The following is a 12,507-nucleotide window of genomic DNA, read 5'->3' as shown; positions in this document are numbered from 1 at the left end:
CTTGATTAAAATGTAGATAGATGCATAAGGGTTGTGCAAGTTATTATGCTTGTTTATGAGTTTAAGGATTCAGGTTTCAGAACCTACCAATAGTAGATGACCATGCTGAGCCCGAGGGAAGAGTTAAACACGTTATCAGTCTCAAGTTCTTTTGCACCCACAATCTCTAGTCATTTGAACAGCCTTGTTTCCTGAGTTATTGCACTTGTCACCACTTCTTTGAATAGTAATCTCCTGCATGAAAAATATGATTTTTGACTAGAAAGATGGAGCCTTTTCTGAAATAGAAGCTATACCATGGGCATAATACCTTATAGCTCTTTGCAAAATAAGTGAGTACATAAAGTCTATTTTCCTGCAGGTTTGTGGTGCTTTAAGAAGAAAAGATAACTATTGTTCTCACCTTGTTTTCATCACTAGGCTTGCTATTTTTCAGTGAAATGTTTTTAGATAATTGGTGTTATTATTGTAACCTAGAGTCATCAATAATAAAAAAAACAATAGGACACCTATACTTCAAAAACTTTCTTTATGTTTTCCAGCTGACTGTATGGTAGATCACACCTATGTTGAGTGTACCTCATCAGTAATGCAGGCACTGAAACTTTTCCAGAAGAAATTCCCAGATCACCGGAGAGAGGAAATCAGGTAGCTGAAACAGAGGAGATCCCCTAAAACTAAGAAGGAAATCAATGTTGTAAATTGAAATAGACTTTGCTTAGAGTTTAGTAATTATGTACTTATAAAACTGATCCACGTTGCTTGTAGGTGAATCTTGCAACCCTGTGCCTTCACCTTCTGAAATCACTGGCAAATTTCAGTGTGAATTTTTTTAGGGCTCATTTTCACGTCCTCCTAACCACAACCCATAAGTAACCCAGTAACTATTTGTACTTTCATATTCTGAAGACTTTGATGTCTCAAACTGGCTATTTTTGAACACTGAAAGAATGCTAGACTTGTGTTAGCCAATAGCTTCACTGACACTCAGGCAACTTGAAAAGTGACTAAACAGCTTTTCTGAATACTTGCCTAAACTTGCACATCACCAACAGACATTAGGAGAATTATTGACGATTGTGTTCCCTCCTGGTAGGTAATTCTCAGTGGGAGGGGAGATAAATGAGGAATCCACCAGTCACTTTCCTTGTCACTCATTAGAATAGAATAGAATAGAATAGAATAGAATAGAATAGAATAGAATAGAATAGAATAGAATAGAATAGAATAGAATAGAATAGAATAGAATTTTTATTGGCCAAGTGTGATTGGACACACAAGGAATTTGTCTTGGTGCATATGCTCTCAGTGTACATAAAGTAAAAGATAGCAAAGATAGCTACCTCTTATTACTGAGGCAAAAAGGGATGAGGAATGAGGGCAAAACAATGGGTGCTGCTATACTTTCCTGCCATTTCAAAGACTAGTAGATTACACTTTAATACTGCCCAAGAGTGGCCCAAAAGTTCGTGGAACCTCCCTAAATATTTAAAACACACCTTCCCCATCAGAAAATGATTTAGAGATTGGATAGTTCACTAATAATTTAACATAGATAAAATATGGAAATGAAATCCCATTGTTGAAAGGATTGAAGTTGCAATTCTGTTACTTAGTTTGAAGTAGGTTCAAGAGAAATGAGGGAACTATTATTGCATAGTTTGAAAATGCAAATTCCCTCTTTATAATATTTAATTAATTAATCTGTTTGCAACCCTTCGCGCTGCAAGGCAACTCTGGAATATTCCTGGAACTCTATCTACGTAGTTTAGATAGCAAATTTCACAACCTTCCAATTACTGTATGTTCAACTGTAATCTTCAAATGCCCACACATTTTGGTACAACCGTCAGGTATGCTCATGCAGTATTTTATCTAGATTTATTTCAGATAAATTTACAAGGCTATTTCTTTTACTCTGTCCTCCCTCTGAGCAACCCAAGATAAAGTTTCAGAAATAGTTTGCTTTAGAGATTAGGCTCCAAAAAAGGGTAAATATAATAGCATTTAAGACTTGAAAGTTCATATAAACTCTGGCTGTCTCATCCTCCGCATCCTCTGGAAGTCAATACTTTTAGTGGCTTAAAAAGAGATGGACAGTATTCAAGTTCCTTTGCCTTCAAGGGGGGCAGCTTGGCCTGCTATGACACAAATAAACCACCACAAGTTCTGCCACTATACAGGTAGTTCTTGATTTACGACCACAATTGAGTCCAACATTTCTGTTGCCAAGCAAGACAACAATAACAGTCCATTGTTAACTGAATTTTACCTCGTTTTGCCACCTTTCTTGACATAGTTGTTAAGTGAATCACTGCAGCTGTTAAGTTAGTGATATGGTTGCTAAGTGAATCTGGATTCCCCATTGTCAGAATGTTACAAAAGATGATCACATGACCCCGGGACAATGCAACCATCATAAATATGAGTCTGTTGACAAGCATCTGAATTTTGATCACGTGACCATGGGGAAAATTAGGGCATGTCAAATTTTTCAGCTTTCAATTTCCAAACATTAGGGGTGCTCAAAGGTTGTGTCATGCCTTGGGAATTGTAAAGATATTTTGGTTACTTTAATTTAATTTAGATGTACTTGGTAAGTAACTGCATAAATATCATAACTTTTTAATGTTTTGTTTGTTTCATTTGGATGCTGAAGTGGTCATAAGTGTGAAAAATGGTCATAAATCACTTTTTCAGTGCTGTTGTAACATCAAATGGTCCCTAAATTAATTGTTGCAAATTGAGGACTACCTATACATTTAAATAATTAACAAGTGAATCTCAAACTTCTCCTGGTTTAGAGGCCAGTTCCTGGTATCCAAGTTTTAAAGTCTTGATCACTGAATGCCATTCTTTCTTTTGACCCACCTTGATTAAAATTCCATCCAGAAATTTTTCAGTTCTGTCTTAACCAAACCCTTTTGTTTCTTTCTCTTCAGTGATACTATCCATAAAGGCCTGCAATATTGTCGTAATACACAGAAAGCAGATGGATCCTGGCTAGGGTGAGTTGCCTCTCATTGCTACTCAGTGAATTTAGTTGCACTGTGCTGAGAAAATTTTAAAAGATTACTTTCACAAAAGGAAAGCATCTTCTTTAGTTTGTATTTATCCAGTGTTTTGCACAAGTGACACGGCCATTTAAAAACATTCTACGTTAAGACACAATGGATAAAGACATGTTCCATTATAGTGCTGTGCAACTTGAATCAAATGGAGAGTTGCAGCAGGGGATCAGGGCCCATTTTGGATGAAAACTTTGTAGGAGTCGGTGTGTTTAAAGCTATAAAAGCCTCCCCACTTCCCTCAAGGAGGGAACTGAACCCATCACACTATCTGCACTCAAAAAGCATTGACCTTAATATATTTCAGTACTTGATTTTCAATGGTTCATGGATCTCTCTTCCTTGCAGGAGATGGGGTGTGTGTTTCACATATGGCACCTGGTTTGGATTGGAAGCTTTTGCGTGTTTGGGATATACTTACCATAATGGGTAAGCAAGTTACTTTTCTAGCAGAATATTAGGCTCAATGATTGACTGACAGTTCCTCAATTTTTTACTTTGAAATGAGACAGGCGACATAACTTTATTCTGCTTTGTTGGAAACTCAGTGTTAACTCATTAAAATAATCTGGGTAGCTCATGGCCCTTCCCATATTTCATATTTTAATAAGCTTTAGAAAAATCTGATTCTCTTTAATATAGATAACTATACCAGGCAACAAATACAAAACAAATAAAAGCATACAAATGTTTTGGTGTGATGTACACAAATGGTATGGTGAGGAAGAATAACTGTTTAAGAAACAGCACTTTTAAAAGCATGTTATTCTATAATTCTGTTCCTTCATTTAGTTCCCAAGTTTGGAGAGGATATTGTGAGTTTGAAGGTATGAAACAGGGAGATAGGAAATAATCATGCAAAAGATAGAGCAATTTTTGAGTATTAATATATTTCTGATTTCCTGCCACTTTCTTTCTCATTATATATAAAGAAAAACAAGTCCTTTCACTGGTAGTTTCTCCTGTTGGTTTTCATCATACCCTCAACGTTGCATTGCTTGAAATTCACTTGGATGGAACCCAGTCCCATAATGGATCACAGAATAATAGGATTAAGAAGGGACCTTTGAGGTCTTCTAGTCCAACCCCCTGCCCAAGGCAGTTATCAACTATATCATTTTTAAAAAGAAAATTAGTATGTGTCATATTTTCCAGACTGGCATGCAACGAGGTGACCAAGGCCTGTGCCTGGCTGGTTTCCAAACAAATGAAAGATGGCGGTTGGGGAGAAGAATTTGAATCCTACAAGTTTCGCAAATATATTCAGCATACCATTTCCCAGGTCCACCAAACTGCATGGGCTCTGTTGGGGCTGATGGCTGCCAGGTAAGTGCACAGACCTAATAATGTTTCTTTTAGGGAATCCTGATGTGGAGGAAAAGCTAATATATATCAAGGAACACAAATTAACTCTAGGCAGTAATCCTTTTGAATGTTTTAAGTTGGCAACCAATTTCCACAAGATACATGAAACTTTCAAATTTTCTCTTGTGTTGGAATGTTACTGGCATTACAGTAACATCCCATTAGAAATTCTGTATAATCTCTGGTCTCCAATAGAAAAAGTGGAGAAAAAGAGTTATAAATAACTATCCAAAGCTTTAGAGGATTGTTGTTTTGGAGGAAACATTTTCATCCTGATCCTACTAACTTATCTTAGTTTAAAAAAATAATCGTTCTTGTTCTAGAAAACCAAATAGGACTTTCTGACTGAGTCTCTGTTGCAATATTTTCAGGATCAGACTCAATAAAGATAATAGAAGTTAGAGATTTAAATATATCTCTCTTTAATCATAATAGGCATTCTATATTCGCTGAATATTCAAGATAGAAGCAAGAAAAATGGGGAGGATGGCTCCTTATATATACAAGGGGTGGAGCCAGGAATGGGAGTGGTAAATTATGAATACATTAAAGTCCAAAGAATAAGTTAACCCCTGATGTTCCATATATACATTATTTACACATTAGAGAATAAGGCATTTACATCTGACAAATCCCCCTCTAAATGCCGGTTCGTTATACAACACCAGTTACATTCAGATTCAGGACAATATAATACATATAATTTAGAAGTTAAATATTTGTGTTGTTTAGAAGGTAAGGGTTTTGTTAATATATCAGCTAATTGTTCAGAAGTATCACAATGTATTGCTTTGATGAATCCGTCTTGAGATAGTTGTCTCACGTGTTTAAATTTTATATCAATATGCCTGGACCTTTGTCCAATTGCATCGGATCTAGATATTTCAATGGCCGCTTTATTGTCTTCATGCATAATAAATGGTAAAGTAGGTTTCTTCCAAACATCTGTGATCAAATCATTGAACCATACAAGGTTATTTGCAGCTTTAGACAAGCAAACATATTCCGCTTCTGTGGTAGAAGTGGCTACCAGTTCTTGTTTACCAGTATACCAGTAAACTGGACAATCGTTCAATAGAAAAACATAACCAGAGGTACTCTTTCTGCATGATGTATCACCAGCCCAATCTGCATCAGCATAACAAGTAATTTTTGGTTCTTTGTCATTATTTGGTTCCAATATTAAACAAAAATCTAATGTACTTTTCAGATATCTTAAAATTCTTTTGACAGCTTCCCAATGATACAAGGTTGGTTTGCTAACATATCTTGACAATAAATTGAGAGGTAATGCAATATCTGGCCTAGTCCAATTAGATATATAAAGGAGTGAACCTATAACTGATCTGTAAAATGTGTTGTCTTTAAACTCAGGGGAAGATTCATCAGTGTTTCTAAGAAAATCAGTTTGCATAGGTGTGTCACATGTTTTGGCATTACTTAAGTTACATTTGTTTAGGAGTTCAATAATTTTATCTTTCTGAGTAAGTTTGAATCCCCTTTTAGTTTTGTTAATTTGTACACCAAGGTATTTATTCACTCTACCTAGTGATTTCAATGAGAAATGTTCGTTTAACTTATTTACAAAGATTTCCCTGCTCTCTTTATGCTTTCCAATATATAAAATATCATCCACATAAATTAATATAAATTCAATATGATCATTACTCTTTTTTACAAAGAAACAGTTATCAGCAGTGGTGGCGTTGAAATCCATGGTCTTAAGTACTTTTACCAAACAATCGTACCATCTTTTGCCAGATTGCTTCAATCCGTACAGACTCTTATTTAATAACCAAATTTCGTTCTTATTAGTGTATTGACTGTGTGGTGCTCTTACATATATTTCCTTATCTAATTTTGCGTGTAAGTATGCAGTCTGTATGTCATATTGAAACACGTCCAGATTGAGTGCAGATGCTACTACAAGAGCTGTTTTGACACTCTCTGTTCTCACTGTTGGTGAATAAGTGTCAGTATAGTCTTCTGGATATTTTTGTGCATAACCTTGTGCAACTAGTCTGGCCTTGTATAAGGTATTACCTCCTTCCAAATTCTTAATTTTATAAATCCACCTGGTACCTATAATTGTTTTATCCTTAGGTGCGATCGCAGGTGTGAATACATTTAATTCTTGTAAACTTTCCATCTCTTTTTCCATAGCTAGTTCCCATTTTTCTCTTTCTTCACGGGGAAGTTTCAATACTTCCTCATATGTATTAGGTGTTATTTGTTCTCCATCCATATGCATTATGTAATCTTTGTATTTATTTGGTATTTGGTTTCTATTGTTTCTAATATTTCTTTCAGGTTTGCTATGGTTGTCATGCAAATATCTGGCTTCCTTTTTTGTTAATGTGTCTGTCTTTATTTTATGCTGACTATTTGTCCAAGTTTTGGTTTTGTTCTTACTTTTGTTAATATTTTGATTTTCTGTTGTTCCTTCCTCGCAAGATATATTATCTTTGCTTTTATTAGGAAATATTTCATTAAGGTGCAATTTAGACCAATTGGCCTGCTCATGGAACACAGCTGTTCTGGATACTATAAATTTGTTATTATTATCAATGAATCTGTACCCTTTGGTTCCAGTTTCGTATCCCATGAATCTTAATCTCCTGGATACGTTTTCTCCCTTTCTTCTCAATTGTTTAGGTATGTGTACGTCTGCAGTAACTCCAAATATGTGCATGTGTGCTAATTTGGGTTTTCTATTGTACATCACCTCATATGGTGTCTTATTCACAATACTGGACCATGTTCTATTTTGAGTGTAATTTGAATAATGTAAGGCTTCTGACCAAAAATGTTTGCCTAAGCCAGCATCCTCTAATGTGCATCTAATCATGGTTTGTAGTGTGGAATTCTTTCTCTCTGCAATCCCATTTTGAAATGCAGAAAATGGATTGGACGTGAAATGTAGCATCCCTCTATCCTTTAACCATTGGGAGAATTCTTTAGACATGAATTCACATCCCCTATCTGTCATAATTTGTTTTATTCTGATATTATGCTGTGTTTCTATGCGTTTGTAGAATTCCTTAAATTTCTGAAAGGTTTCATCCTTGTGCTTTAATGTGTAAACAAAACCATAGCGACTGTAATCATCCACTATTGTTAGGAAGTAACGTTTTCTATAGGTAATTGATGGAGTTAATGGACCAACTAAGTCCATATGTACCAAATCAAAAATATTGTTAGTTGATCTGTTAGATTTTTTTGGTCTGGGACTGGTTTTTAGTTTGGTGGATTTACATACTGAGCATTCCAAATAATTTTCACAATTTTTTATTTTGACACCTTCTGCGTGTTCAGTCATTTTTTGTACTACGGGAAAGCTTGCATGTCCTAACTTCCTATGTAAGATGTGAGCACACTCATCATGAATTGGTTTACCTATTTTTGGTTTCTTCTCATTGTGTGTATTTTTGTTATCATGAGTTATTTTACATTCATCATTGTCACTGTTATTGACATTTTCATCATCTGCTTCAATACAATCTTCCATATTTGAATCAATGTTATGTAACCATCTTTCTTTGGTTATCAGATAGGGTAGACCCCCTTTTATCATCACAGTACCTACATTTGTTTTGTTCTTTTCTATAGTTGCTTTCCCCTTTGAGAAAACTATATTGATGTCAGATTCTCTGCTTAGTTTTATAGCACTCAGTATGTTGTGAGGTATTTCTGGGATTAATAATACTCCCTCTATTTTCCCTAAACCAGGCAAGGTCACATTTCCTCTGCCTAATACTTGAACCTTTTCTTGATTAGCTACCTTTATCACAAACTTATCTTCTGTAAATGAGGTTAATATACTTTTGTTGTTAGTGGTGTGATTTGTTGCACCAGAATCAATAAGCCAATTATTGTTCTCATCTTGTTGTGTTCTGGTGCTGTCTTGTTTATTTAGCCCATTTAGTGACCCAGATTTTCTCTCTTTTGAATTTTCTCTACCCCCTCTACTTTCTCTGTAATTTGGTGGACTTCTATATTTGTGTCTATCTGTGGAAGATTGTCTGTAATTGTATTTGCTCCTATATTCTGGCCTATGTCTCTCCCTTGGGACTTTGGGACAGTCTCTTCTACTGTGTTCCCTGGATCCACAATTGTGGCATCTAAAGGCCTCATTATATTTATCTTGAAAGACTACTTTCCTAAAAGATTTGTGTTCTGTTTGGTTACTGGAACGATTTTTTCTTGAATTGTCTTCTGCTATCAATTTGTTAGATAGACTTTCTATTGATAAATATCCCAAATTAATGGTATCTAAGTGTGACATAAAGCTATCCCATGATGGATCAAGTGAATTGATAATAACACTTTTCATTGTTTGATCTGAAATCACTTCCCCCCTCAATTGCAGCTCAGCTCTTATTTTGTTTAGATTTATCAAATGCTCACTTATAGAAACCCCTGGTTTCACTCTAGAAGAAAAGAAATCCTTAGACATTCTTGTGGTTGTGGCTACGCTATCGCTGTGAAATAGATTAAACATGCATTGAATTATTTCTGATACAGTTAGGTTTGGTTTGATGCTATGATACATTGCAGGAGACACGCTAGAAATTATTATGAAAAATGCTCTATGATGTAAACAATCTATTTTTAAAGTCCAAGGTCTTCTTGGAGGACTAGTTATAAAGAATAGTAAATTTTCTTTCATGAAAATAACCTGAAGCTGTTGGTACCACTCTTGTAAATTAATGCCATCAACTCTAAGTTTTGGGAAGTCACTGGGTAAGTTCCCCACATTATTTTGTCCATTACTTACAACCTGAGGCAGTCCGTGGTCTCTCAAGTGCAGGAAATTACAGAACGGCATTGGGATGCTTGTAACGAGTCTGCGCGGTTCTCTGGCCAGTTCAAGTCTTTCGGGGCCGTCTACGTAGTTTTGCACATGCGCGTTGCTCATTTCTTCTTTGGCGCCGTTGTGGAAGGTTCTCTCCATTTCAGCTCTCTCGATCCGCTCCTCTTCAGATGAGTCGGTCTCTGGCTCGGTTTTTGGGGCTTTGGTGATGGCGACGGTTCTTCTCTTTCTCTTGTGTGCGCTGGCACTCGATTCTGTCTGCGGTGTAGGACGGAATCGGCATGGCTCTCTGGGCTCGGGTGTCGTCGTTTTCGAAGTCAGGATGGGAGCGTGCAGGTCTTGAGTTGTCGGTTTGATTTCTTGCTTCTTCGTTGATGTCTTTGAGATTTTCAATCTTGGCCCCAAAGCAGCAAAAAGCGTTTTCATTGCTGACTTTACTTGAGACTTTGTTAAATCGTCTTCACTTTCTGATTTTGGTTCATCTGAAGAGTTTGAGACTTCTTTTTCACTTTCTTCGTCTGATAGCGTTTTTCGCGCCAGAAATTTTGAACTGAGCGTTTTGATTGGCTCTGCTTCACTCTCTTTTGAAGTTCGTTGAAACCAAGATGGCTGCCGTTCAAAATTTCGCGCGAGGTCACATCTTTTCTTTTTTACAACTATTTTCTCAGTAGTCATTTCACTCACAGTTTTTTGATCTTTGGGTTTTTCTTTAATGACGTTTTTCTCTCTCGCTGCTCCGCTGTTCCTCAGCATCTCCTGGAGGTCCGCGATGAGGCTTTCATCATTCTTTTGGCTTTTTAGTATCTTTAATATCTCTGACCTGAGTTCGTTATTTTCTATCTCAATTTCTTCCTGGTCGTTGTTTTCACTCATCAGTTCTTCTTCTTCAGTGGTGTATTCTTCGGATTCTCTCGAAATCGCATTAGTGGATTCGTTGATCATCTCTTGATCAGTTTCTATTTCTTTGCTGTAGGCCCTGGTGTTGGGCCTATCTTTCTTGGACATTTTTAATTACTTATTGAGTCAATTAACCATCCTCTGCTACCAACTTGTTGCAATATTTTCAGGATCAGACTCAATAAAGATAATAGAAGTTAGAGATTTAAATATATCTCTCTTTAATCATAATAGGCATTCTATATTCGCTGAATATTCAAGATAGAAGCAAGAAAAATGGGGAGGATGGCTCCTTATATATACAAGGGGTGGAGCCAGGAATGGGAGTGGTAAATTATGAATACATTAAAGTCCAAAGAATAAGTTAACCCCTGATGTTCCATATATACATTATTTACACATTAGAGAATAAGGCATTTACATCTGACAGTCTCTGCTGTCAGAACGAATGACCATTGTTCCATTTGCTTTGCAGGTATCCCGATGTTCGTGTTATAGAAAGGGGGATCCAAGTTTTGATTGACAAGCAGCGAGCCATTGGGGACTGGCCTCAGGTCTGTGAATAGCTGTTGTTTTTATCCAATCAGGTAGAGCATGGTAGTGTTCTGACCTAGGCTCCCTTAACAAGCAGGAGGCAGGAATTGATCCTGGCCAAACCTCTTCTATTTACACAACTGTGAATTACGTTCATTCACAGTCAGCAAGGTTTGTCCAAATAGTTTTTCAAAGGAATATTTCTCAACACATCTTATCTCATTTGACAAACTGCCACATAACTTGTTTCCAGCCGCAGTACAAGGCAAAACTTGGCACAGAGTCACAGAATGAACGAATAGTTTCCTGGAAAAGCCCACTCCCTGTTCGCTCCTCTTTTATTTTCTATGAGAAGGGCCAATAACCTCCAAGGTGTGGCTTTACTCCCGAGTCAACTCTGCTTTCTGAGTTGTTCTTGTCTTCTGGCAGCTCTGCACATGCACACACTGGGAACAGGCTCCAGCTGTTCCTCTGCCTCACTGCTGTCTAACTCCCTCTCTACCTCTGATGCAGAGTCCTCGTCCGAGCTTTTCCCAGCCCCCAGGTCTGGTCCAAGTTCCTCCCCAACCTCCTGTCTGACTCTGTGCCAGCTCTGCTGGCCACTGGCTGGCCGCAACAGGTGGCTTATATGGTTAAGATGCTGGGTTGGAGCTTGGAGGTTAGCAAGCCTGCGTTGAAGACCTGAGTGCTGTTGCACAGTGGAGTGAGCATCCATTGTTCACTCCAGATTCCTTGATGAAAGGAGCCCCCACAAGTGTCCCTCAGGCAACAGTGATGTTACCAGCTAACCCTTTCAATCTTTAAAAAAAGGTGTCTCTGACAAGAACGGGACAGGACCCAATCAGGTCTTCCAAATGTACAGATGCAAATACTAAGAGACTGAGATAGTTAATATGTTTTCTTTTTGATGTAGTTGCTGCTAGAAAGATGCTCCCCCACTGCTGGTTTAATGCAACATCTGTAATGCATGAACATGATAGCAATATGCCAGCAGAGGGGAAAAAATCTGCTAATTTTTGCTGCCCTCTCCCTTGCACTGGACTAGCCCTTTTCTCAAGATACCCATCTAAATGAAAACATTCACATTCTTAGCACAACACATAAGCCCCCAGACAAAAATTAGTGTGATTTGATAGGTAAAGTGCGTTCCCATGTCCTTCAATCAGCAGCTTTCTTGTAACACAAAGACGGCGACAAGTGTGAATTCTTTTGCATAGATCTGGTTTCGCCATACAGAATTTGGATATTTGCTCTGAGATGCCGAAATATTTTTCAGATGACCAAATTGCACATTACAATTCTAAAACATGGTGGAGTAAATGTTGGCACTACTGTTACGGGAAAAAAATTAGCTGTATTGATTAAGAAAGGTTATATATTTTTTCAACACCTTGCTGGTGTCTCTCTTGCTCTCTGCTGCCTGAGGAGATTGTCTTGCCTAGTCTAATAAGAAGATTGCCTTGAGTCCTAAGAGTTAGAGAGCTGATACATTCACCTTATTTATCAATTAAGTTCTGGGCAATGTATGAAAGAGGTTTGTTCTTCGTATGAGTAACTATCACATCCTATTGTTTTGGATTTTATCTTTACTATGAAAGCATTAAAGCATAAGCAGTCTTTCCAGGACATTTCTTTCTTGCCTTTTCTTAGGGTGACATTGCTACCGGATTCTACAAAGCTGGCACTCTCCATTATGCAACCTACCGCAACATCTTCCCTATTTTTGCATTGGGTCGTTTTACCCACCTTTATCCTGATAGTCCTCTTGCTAGGCAACATCTAAAGAATGAAACAAGACCTCCCACGGAGGATCAGACAACGAAGCACTGA

General features: G+C 37.3%; 1 protein-coding gene across 1 annotated transcript in view; it reads left to right on the top strand.

The window, feature by feature from the left end:
- The window catches only part of LOC139315060 (lanosterol synthase-like), a 37,563-nt gene extending 25,056 nt beyond the window's left edge, over positions 1-12,507 (top strand). The window contains exons 17-22 of the mRNA XM_070941084.1: positions 543-648; positions 2,943-3,008; positions 3,417-3,497; positions 4,224-4,394; positions 10,619-10,697; positions 12,328-12,507. Coding sequence (XP_070797185.1) covers positions 543-648; positions 2,943-3,008; positions 3,417-3,497; positions 4,224-4,394; positions 10,619-10,697; positions 12,328-12,507 — 683 coding nt within the window. The remainder of the gene's footprint in view (positions 1-542; positions 649-2,942; positions 3,009-3,416; positions 3,498-4,223; positions 4,395-10,618; positions 10,698-12,327) is intronic.

The sequence above is a fragment of the Pituophis catenifer genome, unplaced genomic scaffold (genome assembly GCF_029215685.1).
Source record: "Pituophis catenifer annectens isolate HBS135680 unplaced genomic scaffold, rPitCat1.0.hap2 SCAF_3, whole genome shotgun sequence".
NCBI lineage: Eukaryota > Metazoa > Chordata > Lepidosauria > Squamata > Colubridae > Pituophis > Pituophis catenifer.
This window is presented reverse-complemented; position numbering and strand designations above follow the sequence as displayed.